At 31.3% G+C, this 14,643-nt stretch overlaps 2 protein-coding genes across 2 annotated transcripts in view; both read right to left on the bottom strand.

Annotated features, from left to right (window-relative positions):
* Positions 1–2,888: 2,888 nt before the first annotated feature.
* LOC113397306 (signal peptidase complex subunit 3) lies at positions 2,889–4,053 on the bottom strand. The gene is made up of 3 exons (XM_026635599.2): positions 3,767–4,053; positions 3,214–3,480; positions 2,889–3,099 (listed from the first exon to the last, which is right to left on the bottom strand). The coding sequence occupies exons 1-3, from the start codon at positions 3,907–3,909 to the stop codon at positions 2,970–2,972; spliced, it is 540 nt and encodes a 179-aa protein (XP_026491384.2). The 5' UTR covers positions 3,910–4,053; the 3' UTR covers positions 2,889–2,969.
* Positions 4,054–12,716: 8,663 nt separating this feature from the next.
* The window catches only part of LOC113397285 (uncharacterized), a 39,850-nt gene continuing 37,923 nt past the window's right edge, over positions 12,717–14,643 (bottom strand). The window contains exon 6 of the mRNA XM_026635569.2: positions 12,717–14,396. Coding sequence (XP_026491354.2) covers positions 13,221–14,396 — 1,176 coding nt within the window. The 3' untranslated portion in view covers positions 12,717–13,220. The remainder of the gene's footprint in view (positions 14,397–14,643) is intronic.

Raw genomic sequence — 14,643 nt, 5'->3', positions numbered from 1 at the left:
ATTAGAATGGTAAACGTCAAATTTCCTCAATTTACAATGTAGTACGTTAAATTGATATGCAATATTTTTTCATGCGGATAAGCTTTGGATGTTAGAAAATATTGTAGTTAGCGGTAGTCTTGGTAGTTTTCGTAATTTTCGATCACGCTATAGCATGCGAGCAATATTATAGGGACTGGTTCATATAGATATATTTAGTCTATTAATTAAAGGACGTTATGATTACTCAGTTTGTAAGAAAATTAACCGTCCTTCAGACATTGGCACACTGACTTAAAATCTTAAATAATAGCAATAAAATCTTTTCTTTCATTTAAAAACTCTAATAACGTAATTCTTTTACAGCAAGCGACTCATGCCATCTATTGTACGGTGATAGTAATATGCCAGAAACGTTCACGCAAGTGCCAATATACTTTCAACTTACCGAATGACGAAACCGTCACAGAATACTACCTACTACTACTAAAATAAACATAAGTTATTGCCAAATAAGATATGATACTGGTTAAAAGTAATAATGATAATTTGCTAACTGTTATTAGTAGATTTTAAAAGAAAGAAAGTGTTAATTCGCAAATTTAATAATAGTGAGTACATGTTTATGTGTGTACGATTCACTGGATTTTCACATATTCAGTATTTCGTACCAAAATCAAGAGATAGAGCTCTAACTGAAATATTAAATAATTTAAAAACCAAAAGATTGTTGAGTACATATTATCAATTTTAAGCCATAACTGAAACTTAAGATAAAGATCACCTGAATGCTAGAATTTTACTATTCTGTTTTATAAATTCAAGGAATCCATAACTTATGTCCATGTAGGCAATGGCTAGTTTTGAATTATTCATCAAAGTCAACCTTTTACAAGGCTATTTAAAAGTAAAGTTTAGTGGTAGTTACTGTGAAATTTAATATTTTAATTTTATTGGTATGGAATACTTAGTTTAAAAATAAATAAGCCTTAAATATGTAAAACAAGTTCTAAGATTTATTATTAAATGATGCAACTAGAAGTTTGTATAGATCATATTTTTGAATTGGATTTAGTATAAAATATTCACTAAAATTAAAGAAACATTTGTAAATTAATGGACATCTTTTTAATGAAATCAGTAGGTGTAGCCAAAATAACTTGTTTTATTTTTATAAATAATAATAAAAAATAATATTTAATTCGAGTTGAATGTTGAACGAAAAACGATTGGATTAGTCTATAATGTAAAATTTAATTGAATTATATTGCTTGTGCTGAGCGTCTGATATGTTAAAATTGTTTATGACGAAATTATACTCAAATACAATTATTATTCGGAAGTGAAAATGGTTTATAATTTCTATTAAACAATAATTTTTGCAGAGATATTTTAATCATAATGTTAGTTGTTAATTGTTACCTCATGTGTTAAGTCAGACAGGATTTAAATTTCATAGCACAAACAATTCATTTAGTAAATAGTTTCTTGTTTCGAATTCACAACCATTATGTATCTTTAAGTCTTAAATAAATATACAACCAAAATCAAAGATCAATAACGATAAATCTTGGGCATTAAGTGAAAGAATATTGTTAATGTATATTAGTTATAACAATCTAATATTTTGTTACAATGATTGAGGTTGAATGTTATAAATTCCCATTTTCGATATATATAAATATTTAATTGTACCCTTCAAGGAGACCTGTATTAATTCCAATAAGTCTGTGCCTGAGCAAACATAAATGAAACAATTTATTTGCTTTTAGGTTTCATAGTATTTAGATTATTTTTGGCCACAAAGTTATAGGTATCACCTTATATTAAGACCAACAGATTACTTTTGCCTTACTAAATTTAAATATTTCTTTTTTACTCATAGAAAAGTTTGTGTAGGTCCCTCTTTAAATATTTAAATCAGTAGTTGTAATTGCTATAGTGGATAGATAAAATCTTTATTGGAATGATTTTTATTAAATAAAAATTAAATTCAGGTTTATTATTATCTTTGTTATGCCAATTTTTGTATTCAAAGAAGAAAGGTTAGTATAAAAAAGTTAAATTTAGAAAGAGTTCAAACTTGTATGGATTTATAAGTGTACCTACTAACAAAATACACATCGGAATTATAGTATTTAGTGTAAAAATATTACATATTACAATAGAGCTCTACTTTTCAAAATTTATAAGATTAGAAAATGATGTAGTGCTGCCGTCTTAGTGCTTTAAGAGGTTTGAAATGAAAGAATACAATAAATAGATAACTTAGATGTTAACAAATTTCATTTATGTATGTTTGGAGATCACAAAAATAAATAGAATTTAATAGATACATTACTGGTAGAAGCATTATGAAGTATGGATAACATAATAAGTACCTTTTCTGGTAATATTGTGAGTGATAGGGTATACATAAAAAGTTTTCTGCTGTAGAACAAAAAGTAGTGCTAAATATAATAATAATGTATCTGTAAAATTTCAATTGACAAATATACAGTATAAAAAACATGGTTCATTTATTTTTACCACTCTTACACTCAACCAGATAACTCCAAAAGTAATGTCGTTTTTATAACATCTTTCCATTAATATGCACACACACATCACCACAAGCAATGAACAATAGGATAACTAGAAAAAGTCAATCACAACATTAATAATTTCAGTTGTATAAAAAAATGTGTCAACTTAGGTTTTAATAAAGTTATTTAATTGAATTTTTTGCTTAAATCTATTTTATATAATTTTTTGAATTGCTTTATCAAACTTTTTAGCTATATATTAAAATGGTTAGTTGAACTTCTGGCATTTTTGAACTGTATTGTAGTTTGCCAATGTTTAGATGTTCATGACAATAATGGTTAATTTTTTTCTATATTTTTATTGAAATATAAATCAAAATCAGATTTAAATAAATTGTATATTCTGTCTTATCAAATAACACACATTTCACAAGTTCACCTACACATTTTTATATCTTCTGTAAATCATACTCTTGTCTGAGTATATTCAACAGGAAACTTAAAAGAATGTTGACCAAGGGCTTGAATATTAGGCAGCAAGCCTGCATTGGGGATTATATTCCAAGACAGTGTCAGTGTAACATTGTTGTGACCTCTGTAAAAAAGACATAAATAGAGATTATAAGATAAATCTTTGATTTAACAAACATATAATTTAAAATAAATATTTCAAAGAAAAAGAGTGTACAAAATTATTTACGAAACTCACTTTAAACCATTTCCGTCATCCCAGAAATAATATTTTGTGTTCATATTTTTAAAATCTAGGACAGCATTCTCCCCTCTCAATATTATTTTATCCCATAAAACAACCTGGTTCAACTCATTGTTTGGTGTGACATACTCTGCAGTGAGATACAGGAACAATTGTTTTACATTCCAGTTGAAGAGGTTGGACAAATCTGTCTTGAGATCAAATGTTAAATAGCCAAGATCATTTCTTTCCCTAGAGGCACCATAGTCTGGAACATTCTTTCTGCAATGAAAAAAATATTTTGGTATAACGCCTGTTTATGCATCGAGCATTCAGTAAATATTAGATGTAATATTACATATTTTGACTGTACTAGTAATGACTGATTTTTGTCTTTATATCAATAATCCACACCCACACAACGTAAACTTTAAAATATCTGTTTATATTTTCCTTAATAGGTACTATAAAACTGAAAAGTATACATCTGCCTGTGTAGTTTATTTCTCTTTTAGGTTATGTGAGAACTGTTATATTTTTTCGTATATGAAAGATTTAATTCACTTACACGACCACTTTAACCGTATTCATCTGAGCTGTAGTTCTATAATCCACTGTTAATGTAGAAAGAAAACACAGGAATGTTAAACATGCTAAAACACTGAGAGTGTATGTTAATATAGCATTTACTCTTGTTAAAACAGAATACATTTTGAGGAAATGTTTATTTTTTCGTGGTGGATAAAAATTCCACCGCAATGGAAGCGAAAATTTATAATTTTGGAATTGAATTACTTTCTGTTAGCTGACGATGACAACTAAGTGACATTAGAGACACGTCACACTATCTTCGTGTACATGTACCGATTAGCCATGCAATTCTAACCCCTATTTTAACTGTTTAAGTTTCAATTAAGATCTATTTTTACGTTCTGTTCCGTTTGAGAAAAGTAACGTAACAGTATATATTTTTATGTGTGCAACACTTTCAATCTTCATTAGAAAAAATGATCCCTTTTTACTTTTAAATAAATGTGAAACTCATTCTGAAATCTTTAATAATTAAAAATTTCTTATACCATCTGTACTCTCACGGTAATATTATTTAGGAGAGATTCAGTAATCTATTTTATTTTGTGCATAATAAAAAAAAAATTATTGTATCTTGTAATCGAGTAAATCCTCCTATATTTTATAAACATATAAAAATGTGAGATAATTTTCGAAATTTAATTAATATATTATAGATAATTAATAAAAAAAGAAAAAAAATATTATATAAAAATCTACATTAAATCCTTAATTATATCATACAAATAAAAATAACGTACTGTAAAAATCATGACTGCGTGGAATTGTTTGTTAAGGTTTTGCACTATTACTCCAGGCTTGGACCATGGTTAATTAATTACTTAATCGGATATAATGTATTAAAAATACTGATTCGGTAGTCTAATAGCTTGTAAGAATGGACCTCGTGGTCCTGAGTTCAGATTCCAAGCGGCCATTCAAAAAAAAAAAGGTGTTTATGCTTTCGTATCTACCTTGCTTGCTGTTATGTTTCTTTTGCAGCTAGCTAGTCTCCAAGATCCAGCTCTCTAGTGTTCGGAATCAGTGATTATACAAAAAAAATATATAATTATAGTAATAAAGTAGTAATAAATGTAATAAAAAAATATACATTTTATGTGGTATTGTTTAATTAATCATTTTTAATATATATGTTTAATAAATAAAATATGAAATGTGAAGTGAATTGTTAAGTTAGTTTAAGATTAAATAAAGTGAAATCATTATTTATGATTAAAATTGTTGCAAGAATAAAGGATAGTAGGGGAAGCATGGAGAGTATAGACGCTGAGTTGCAGGGCACACCGCCAGGTATACTGCGACAAAAACATACTTTTGTCGCAAAGCTTCCTTTAACTTCTTCATAACAACCACTGGTTATTGCGGTATTATTAGCATCTACAGCTCTAGTACACATGTATGTTGAATTTTCCGCTGAAAATAAAGGATTATTTATATGTTTTGATTTATTTGTAAATTAATTTAAATAAGTGCACAAATGTTATTGTATTATATAGGATTATTATTATCAACCATTCCACGCGGTCATGATTTATACAGTAACTTATTTGTATATAATTAAGGCTTTAGTGTTAAAAATATATATATATATATATTTTAGAAGAAGGTTATATATTTCAGTGAGTGGGTGAGAGCGTTAATTTTAGATATAAGGTAGGGGTGAATATAAACGCCCTCGTAATATGAGCAAACGATTCCGTAATGTCCATCATGGTGACGAGAAAACTCCTGTTTTTAAGTGGATACCCTGGCATTCAGCCAAGCGCGCTGTTTACATAAGTGCAAAATTTAAATAACGAACGCTTTTTTCCATATCTTTTTATACTATTATATTGATATAGACTTAAGAAAATACTTATCTTACCTTGGCCGTTGAAATAGTAAGTATATTTTGCACATACATCATTATTTTCTAGCGTACACGACGCTTGTGCGGAATGATGAGTCCAAATGTACTCGACATCCGGCCAAGTTCCGTCATCTGTGAGTTATAAATTTTATTAGTTTTGTATTGTAAATGTGATGAAAAACAAATAGAAAATCAAGTGTATCTATATAAAAAAATATTAACATTTAATATATTACTTATCGTAGTCCTTTTATGTTACATTGTTGTTATTTTGTTAAGTTTATAATATATGGTATTCAATACATATAAAATTTAATGTTATAAAGTTAATATAAATATTATAAAAATGTTATAAAGTTTAAGTTCTCAGTATATCGGTATGTCAGTGAGTTATGTGGTCCATTTTCTGAAACGCCCATTGGTCGTTTATTTCAGCATCAGGTGCCATTGATCAATGACCACACATTAATTCAAATTAGTTAATTCAACATTAATCGGCGTTTCATCGACTGGAGTGACGGACTGGTGGACGTGAGTGAGCCATAACATCGTAGCTGCTAAGGTTGTTGGTGTATTAGCGATGTAAGGAATGGTTAATATTTCTTACAGTGCCAATGTACCTAGATACTCAGTGGTGTCTACTTACCATCAGGTAGCCTATTTTCCCGTCCGCCTACCAATACCATTAAAACAAGTTACATCTAAAGTAAACAGCTTACATGATACCACGAGTGGGAGCTGACAGGGTACTTTATCATAAAGTTTTGTTGCTGTATCACATGTTGCGTTAAGGAATATGGATCTATTGGTGTAATGTGGTCCAAGCCATGTAAACTGGAAACAGCGCGAACTGTTGCTGTGGTCGGTGTTCGCTATTACAGTTTTACCTAGAATAGATTAAAATATTGAAGATGAATCTGTTTTGTTATTGGAAATTAATTATTATCTTAGATGCTCCGCGAACAGATCATTCAAGCCGATATCACGTAGAAATTATATATTAAAGTTAAACCACATTAATATCCCGCTGAGTTTCTTTCGCCGGTTCTTCTCAGGTCCGAGGTGCTAAATTCCGAACCGGTGGTAGATTTTTGACAATCAATAAGCAAGTGTAAACACTTCTATATTGAATAAAGATTTTTGATTTTGATTTTGATTTTTTTGATACCAACACGTACATTATCAACCAATTTCTAGAAACCTAATGTTTCTCTTACAAATGGAATAATATTATAATAAATATGTTGATTTATTAACATAAGAATTGATAACATTAAGTGCTTAAATGTAAACAAATATGAATTAAAATTTTTTAAAATTGATTATTAATGACCTACCAAGAAGAAGCAAGATATCGACAAAAATACAAATGTATACTTACAGAAGGCTGTCAGAACAATTGTTATTATTAAACTTTTAAACATGATGCGTGAGCATTGAACTGTTTGTCTTTGTTACACAACAATCATTTAAATAAAATAAAATATATGTTTTCTTTCGATTTCGTACAAGCAGACTTCCTATCTCTGTTTTGTTACTTATCAATTTAAAAGTAAAAACTTCTATAACGCTAATTATGATATCTTTTATAATATAAATACAATAGAAGTTATGTACGTATGAATCGCTTATCTTGGTTTTTGAGGACCGCTTGCAAGATTTTATTGTCCTGATAACTTTATCAATTCCTTATACTGCGCCGAATGATTAATTCAAATCAATGTTTATTACCTTTTGATTTATCATTAAATACCTACCTAGTTAAATACAATTAATGTATGGCTCTTTTAGTTTTATTAAAGTTCTCGGCTTCATCGTGAAGACTGTGTTCAATACGAGGTGCTATTTTAGTTGCATTGAGTTCCGCCTTTGGTGATATTCCTTTGTTCTTCGAGAACACGTTAAATTTATCATTACCGGCTATCATCAATAAAATATTACGATAACTGTAAAATTATCTCAATTTGTCTTCAAATAATCATTGATTAGGCCATCTGATGGTATGTGGTCACCATCGCCCATAGAAAATGGCGCTGTAAGAAGTAAGTATTAACAATTCCTTACATCACCAATGCGCCACGAACCTTGGAAACTAATGTCCCCCGTGTCAGTAGTTACACTGGCTCACTCACCCTTCAAACCGGAACACAACAATACTGAGTACTGCTGTTTGATGGACGGGCTTGCACAAAGCCCTGCCACCAAGTAAAGAATCGTTTGTTAAAAATTCAGTATTGTCCAATTATTTTTTAATGTTATTTATATATATTAACTCGAAAATATTATTCAAGTGTACGTGATACTAAAAATGTATGTGATATTTAGGTGTATTTATTTCATTGCAATTTTATTGAAAAATATTTTTTAATGTTACTAAAATGTCTTCGAAGCCATTAAATCAACGAGGTCGTTTCGAACTCTCCGGCAGCAGACAGATGGAATTATTCATATCATAAGTATTCCGTTTGTATGTTACAAGCAACTAGTGATTTTTTTTTATCGAAAGTCACTTAGCGAAGCTCTATGACGAGCATAACACTGCATATTCCAATTAAATCATTTCCTTTATTCTATCGGTATACGATAAGCCGATTTCGTCTAAACTTCAATCAGAGAGCAGTCAACCCTATTGCTCACACAGATTAAGGATAGCTATAGATATAACAATATTTAGAATTCGTTTCAATTTGATTTGTATTACAGAGCCGATATAGCACAGCGGATAAAATATGTAGATCTTAACCGAAAATCGCTATTTCGAATCCATACCAATTGGATTTATTCAACATGAACGTGGAACAAATCCACAGATTTTTTACCCTTATTTCAGTCGTAGGGATTCCGAGTCACAATCGGTTAAACTCCTTCAAATAAATAATTAAATGGAATAACATATTTATTAATGTTATTATTACTTACAATAGTCACTTGTGCAATAATTCTTCATAGCATTTATTAATATTTATAAAAAAAAATATTTGTAATGACTGTTAAAAACAAAGAAAATAAAAAATATATATAATAATAAAAAAAACCTTCTCTCCTCCGTCTCATACTCCGTAGTCATTCCGTAGTCGGCTGAAATATGATAATAATTATGTATGGAATGGCTGTTTCACAATAGTGTTAAGAATGAAATAAACTACCGCTGGACTTAGTAGCTCTATCTCAAATAAAAAAAAAGTTGAGAGGTGTCAAGGGACACCCGGATGGAACGAAGTTCCTTTCGATTAATTAGTGAAGGAATTGTAATAAATTTTTATTTTATACCTGTGTACATTGAATAAAAATAATCGTCGCGAAACCACACTGTTCAATGCGAAATAGAAATGAAAATATCCGGCTTGCTTTCTATAAGAGAGAGAGAGAGACGGACAGAGAAACATGCGCACGCCGCACAGCTTACAATAGCTTACTATAGCAAAAAGTGTCGTTACAAATTTTCGTGAGAATTTTTTCCGTCTAGCCCCTTTCACAACGCGCGATGAGGCACTTCGTTCCAAAACCTTTAACATGACGATTCAAAAATGCTTATAACAATTAATTTAACAAATATCCTGTAAATGTTCCAGTGTCGGGCTAACGGTACCTAGGAGAGGTGTGAATGATTCGAGCTTATACCACCGCGCTACTACATTCTTCAGATTTACATCTGAAAAATCCGGCACGTCCGGCAGGTTTCTTAACAAAGTTGTATTTTACCGCCGAGCAATTATTATTTAGCGATTTCTTATAATAACTTTTAGTAAAATATTAATGGATTAAAATCATTGCATAATTGTAATAATTAAATCAATCTGCTTTTTGGAGCTGTAAAGCGCTTCGTCATGTCAGCGGATGAGTCACACGTCATCGGTAGGACAATAGCTGTTGATGTGAGCATAAATACAGCGACATTCAGTACAATTATATTTGAAACGATAATGAAATATTGACATTTTCATTCTTTGTCTCATGAATGGATATAGAATTCTTTTATTTTTCTATTTTATGTCGTTAATATGTTTAAAGCGGTCGATGAGATGTAGACTCTTACAAGTTTTGAATCATCATTTTACAATTTTAAATAGAAGTTAAAGATGTCACGTCATAGTTGCATAGTTACATATCCTGTAAACATACTGAAGTTATGGACTTTCACTTTTATGTTAATAATGAATAGACGTTTTATCATATAATCATATTTATTTATTTTTTAAATCAAAAGCTAGAACACTAGAAACAATACGAGCAAGTTTAAAACAAAATATATGTTAGTATGACAAAGTTGTTATATGTTAAGTAATAACATGAATACGTGTTTTCCCAAACTAAACGCAAACTCACAACGTATATGTTATTGAATCTTCCGATCTGTTAGTATTGTCGTTGCTGTAGATAACTTATGGATATAAATACTCTTAAAAATAAACGAGTTTGTTTTGTTTGTATTTACAATGTTGTTACTCTTGATTTATTTATTTTAAAGTTTCTCAATAGTTCTATTTCTTGAATGACGTTACATTTTAGTTCACTGTTGGTTTTGTTATTTAAGATATTTCTTTAGAAGTGTTTAAGATTGAAATATTACAAGGTGTTTATTTTATTTAGTGAAATTCTTAATAATAACAACAATACTTTTTTGATAATATCATAAATTTATTGCTTTTTAAGTCCACTGATGGACTTGGACCTCTATTTTGTCGGTCTGTCTTCTGCATTCAGCGGTTTCACGCCATCTTCTTTGTGTCGTCATCCCACCAGGTCCGACCTAGACTGATTTTTCCGTGTTTGGTTTCGAGGGCTTTGTGGACTACTTTTTTTTTTTAATTTAAAATTACTATATCTATTTTTGTATTGCTAGGCTTAATGAAATAAATGACTTTAAACATAGAATTTGGTGTATTACATTTTTTGTTCAGAAAAATAGTATTAATTAACTATGAATAAATAAATAAATGAATTATCGAATATATAATAATACTAATAATTTAAAAATCGGTCTGTGTCTGCTATTTTGGCACGGCCGATGGCCTAAACTGAATTTGATGCAATTTGTTATGAAGAAAGCCAAGAAAGGACACAGGCCTTTTAAGCTCAATACCTGAAAAACGCAAGCGAAGCCGCGAGCATCAACTGGTTATTAAAATATGAAATGTCTAATACAGGCTAATAAACGATTTGATATATGATATACTCGGTTTAATGAAAAACATTTTGTAATAATACTAATAACACGAGAAAAGTGAAAACAAAAGCTCAATATTATATTTTAATATTATGTTTACATAACAGCTTCCATAAATCTTAGTTCTATAACTGAAGGCCTTTTTGTATCTTTGGCGCTCGTTCTCTAGGAAACGCTTTAATTAAGTTATCATGGGAAATACCTCGCATCCTTTTGAAATATTATACGGCAAAGTAAATTGGATATTTTTTCTGTACGTGAGCTTTTTTATTCAACGAAAAACATCTCTGAATAAGTATCACTATTTGAATGAAATTATTCAATATTTGCTCTTTTGTGAATTGGATAGCTCTTAAGTCTAAAGTAAGGTATATTTAGTGGAAGGTCTTTGAGCAAGTCTAGATACTCATCACTCATTCAACCACTAAACAAAGTTACTTAGTATTGTTGTGTTTCGGTTTGCAGTTGTCAGTGTAATTACTTGAACTTATTGACATAACTTCTTAGATCCAAGGTTGGTCGCATTGGCGATGTAAGGAACTGTTTATACTATTACAGGCAATGTTTAGGGCCTACTTAGTACTACTGAGTGGCTAGTTATCATCGGCAGCAACATTTTTGCCTTTTTCTGTATAACATAAACATAAAACATAAACAGCTTGTAAATTTCCCACTGCTGGGCTAAGGCCTCCTCTCCCTTTGAGGAGAAGGTATGGAGCATATTCCACCACGCTGCTCCAATGCGGGTTGGTGGAATACACATGTGGCAGAATTTCGTTGAAATTAGACACATGCAGGTTTCCTCACGATGTTTTCCTTCACCGCCGAGCACGAGATGAATTATAAACACAAATTAAGCACATGAAAATTCAGTGGTGCCTGCCTGGGTTTGAACCCGAAATCATCGGTTAAGATGCACGCGTTCTAACCACTGCGCCATCTCGGCAGCTTTCTGTATACATCCATTCAATATTCAATTTATATAAATATTCATAATAATTTAAAAGATATTTAATTTGTATTTGAATTTGCTTGGTAATATTTATGTAAAACAGTGTCTACCTTATAATTATCGAAATTATTATATTAATAACATTATAAAAAAAAGCGGCCAAGTGCGAGTCGGACTCGCCCATGAAGGGGAACCCTTAGCAGGAAGTAACAAGGTTTATGTTTATGAAATTAAACGTTTTTTTTATGATTGAGTTGATTGAATGAAAGGTAAATTGCGGTTTTCGATTTATGACGTATTAAAAATAAACTACTTATTAGATCTCGTTCAAACCAATTTTGGGTGAAAGTTTGCATGGTAATGTATATCATATATTTTTTTTAGTTTTATCATTCTTTAGAAGTTTAGAAGTTACAGGGACACACACACACACACACATTTTACCACTTTGGAAGTGTCTCTAGCGCAAACTATTCAGTTTAGAAAAAATGATATTAGAAACCTCATTATCATTTTTGAAGACCTATCCTAGAAACTCCACGTATGGGTTCGATAAAAAAAATTTTTTTGAATTTGAAGTATAGATCCCAAAATTTTTTGTTTTTTTTTTCTATTTTTGTGTGAAAATCTTAATGCGGTTCACAGAATACATCTACTTACCAAGTTTCAAGAGTATAGTTCTTATAGTTTCGGAAAAAAGTGGCTGTGATATACGGACGGACAGACAGACAGACATGACGAATCTATAAGGGTTCCGTTTTTTGCCATTTGGCTACGGAATCCTAAAAATGATATGACGATATGGTTTTTGTCGAATTAATTTTTATTTCAATGCTAAATTTGATGTGCTACTAATATATTTTATGGAACAATATGTCATAAGTATAATATGAAATATGATCTTTATTAATTAATTTATTTATTTGTAATTAACTTTATTAAGTAAATAAAACGGTAAGTTGATGATGAAATTAACCAATTTATTCAAGCAATCAATTTACAAAATATATAAAATATAATATATCCTTTATATCTACAACTTCGGTAATATTACAATGTGTACATGATTTATTTACAAGGTAAGATTAATATAAATTACGAGTATTTACAAAGCTTTTACTAATAATAATTAAGTAAATTAAAATAAATTTATTGATTTTATACACGCTATAAGTAAACCTCATGTATTTTACAATATTGGGGTTACCATAACGACGATTCTTATTTATACGCTTGAGAAACTTTAAGAGAAGAAATACGTAAAAGTTTCACGCACTTCCACAAAAGCTATAAAACGTAGCACTTTGCCGCTCTTGCACCGTGCACTCACTCACGATATAGTTCATCACTCGTTCTAAAGTTTCACATTTTATGCTATCATCGAAACCCTTAACACTGATTTAGATAAAAGTCCGTTACATTTCTAACAATGTCCCAATTTATATGTATTAACTACTGTCCTTCTACCCGACGTAGGGGAAAGGCGCGAATGGCGCGGGGTAGTATCCGGGGAAACCGGCGGCGCTCGGCTGCACGGGGATAGAGGACGTCACGTAAGACGTCAATACCGTTGGAACAACTTTAGTCGTGAACAGCGTTGTGTACACTGTCTTGGCGCCGAATGTCAATTTCAGAACTTGGCTGTTCGTCGCAACAACTTCCGTGTTCAAAACAACTGGAGTCGAAGTTACCGTGAACTGCTGCTGAGGGAAGAGAGGGTTGATGGGCAGGGCCGGTAAGCTGCTCGTTCCTATTTCGTATTCCGTTTTAGTTATCGTCGCAACCGGGCGCGATATTGTGCTTTGAATTGTATTTTTTCCATCGAAAAGCGGTATCACGTGGGATTCGTATATTGTTTCATATTTAAGGATCGGTTTCGATGTCGTGACGACATTTGGGATTTGTGCCGCTGCAGCGGGATTGAGCAATCTTAATAGAGCGAGTTGTTGTGCTTGTTCCGGAGTTAGAGCCGGAGTGGCAGGGTTAGGCGGCTCCGTTACTTGGTTCACTTTATTTTGTCCGTGAGCTTTCTTAAGTCTTAAGTGGTTATCTCTATATTTATCGATTTCAGTCAAGTCGAAGTTTGAACCGACGTTGGCGAGATCCAAATCAGGCGGGAAAACACGTCGTGGTACTCCATCTTCGTCTTCGTTGCTGTCCCCAAAGTCTAGTTCAAGATGTAATTCGGAACCAGCTTCGTCAAGGCGACTATTAAATTCTTTCAAAGTTTTACTTGGTATGAATTGATAGAAGTCCATAGGAGGTAATGTTTTCGTCGCCGTAACGAACCTTGTGACTTGGTAAGTCTGTATAAAAGTAAGACTATTTGTCATATTGGCGTCTCTTACGACTGGCAGTATATGAGTTTTGAGCATGTGTTGGGTGGTACTAAATGTTTCGGTTACAGTTTCTAAAGGAGGAGTTTCGACATCTGACGACAGTGTTATTGGAGGTAACGTTACGATGCTAGAATCTAATAGGTAATGATCCTTTCCGTATGGCGATGCTGTTGCTAATATGTTTTCAGTTAATGGTTCATTTAGAATACTCTGACTATTTATTGGTAGAGCTGTTGGCTCGATGCGTTTTTCAATCGTAGTCGTTACGGTGATAATACGTGTATTTTTTACGCGTCCAACCTGTAAAATCAATAAGTATATAAATAAGTATATATTTGGCAGGACCTTGTCTCACTCACTTATTAAATGTTCTACTGCCACCAATCAGTAATACTTAGTACCGTCGTAAGGCAGGGTAGGTTGTGTGGGATGGTACAAGGAACTTTTTTTTTGAAGTTTGGCGGCGCATTGTCGATGTAAGATTGGATTAGATTATATGCACCATATAGCGAAATACATATACACCGTCTATAGGTGGTGACCACTT

The sequence above is a fragment of the Vanessa tameamea genome, chromosome 3 (genome assembly GCF_037043105.1).
Source record: "Vanessa tameamea isolate UH-Manoa-2023 chromosome 3, ilVanTame1 primary haplotype, whole genome shotgun sequence".
Lineage (NCBI taxonomy): Eukaryota > Metazoa > Arthropoda > Insecta > Lepidoptera > Nymphalidae > Vanessa > Vanessa tameamea.
Note: the sequence above shows the minus strand (reverse complement) of the source record. Positions and strands in the feature narration are given on the sequence as shown.

Coding starts and splice junctions, on each gene's coding strand:
- LOC113397306 (XM_026635599.2), bottom strand. CDS start 3,909: ATGTATTCTGTTTTAACAAGAGTAAATGCTATATTAACATACACTCTC. Junction 3,481..3,766: donor AATACGGTTAAAGTGGTCGT/GTAAGTGAATTA, acceptor TTTTCATTGCAG/AAAGAATGTTCCAGACTATG. Junction 3,100..3,213: donor GATGACGGAAATGGTTTAAA/GTGAGTTTCGTA, acceptor TCTTTTTTACAG/AGGTCACAACAATGTTACAC.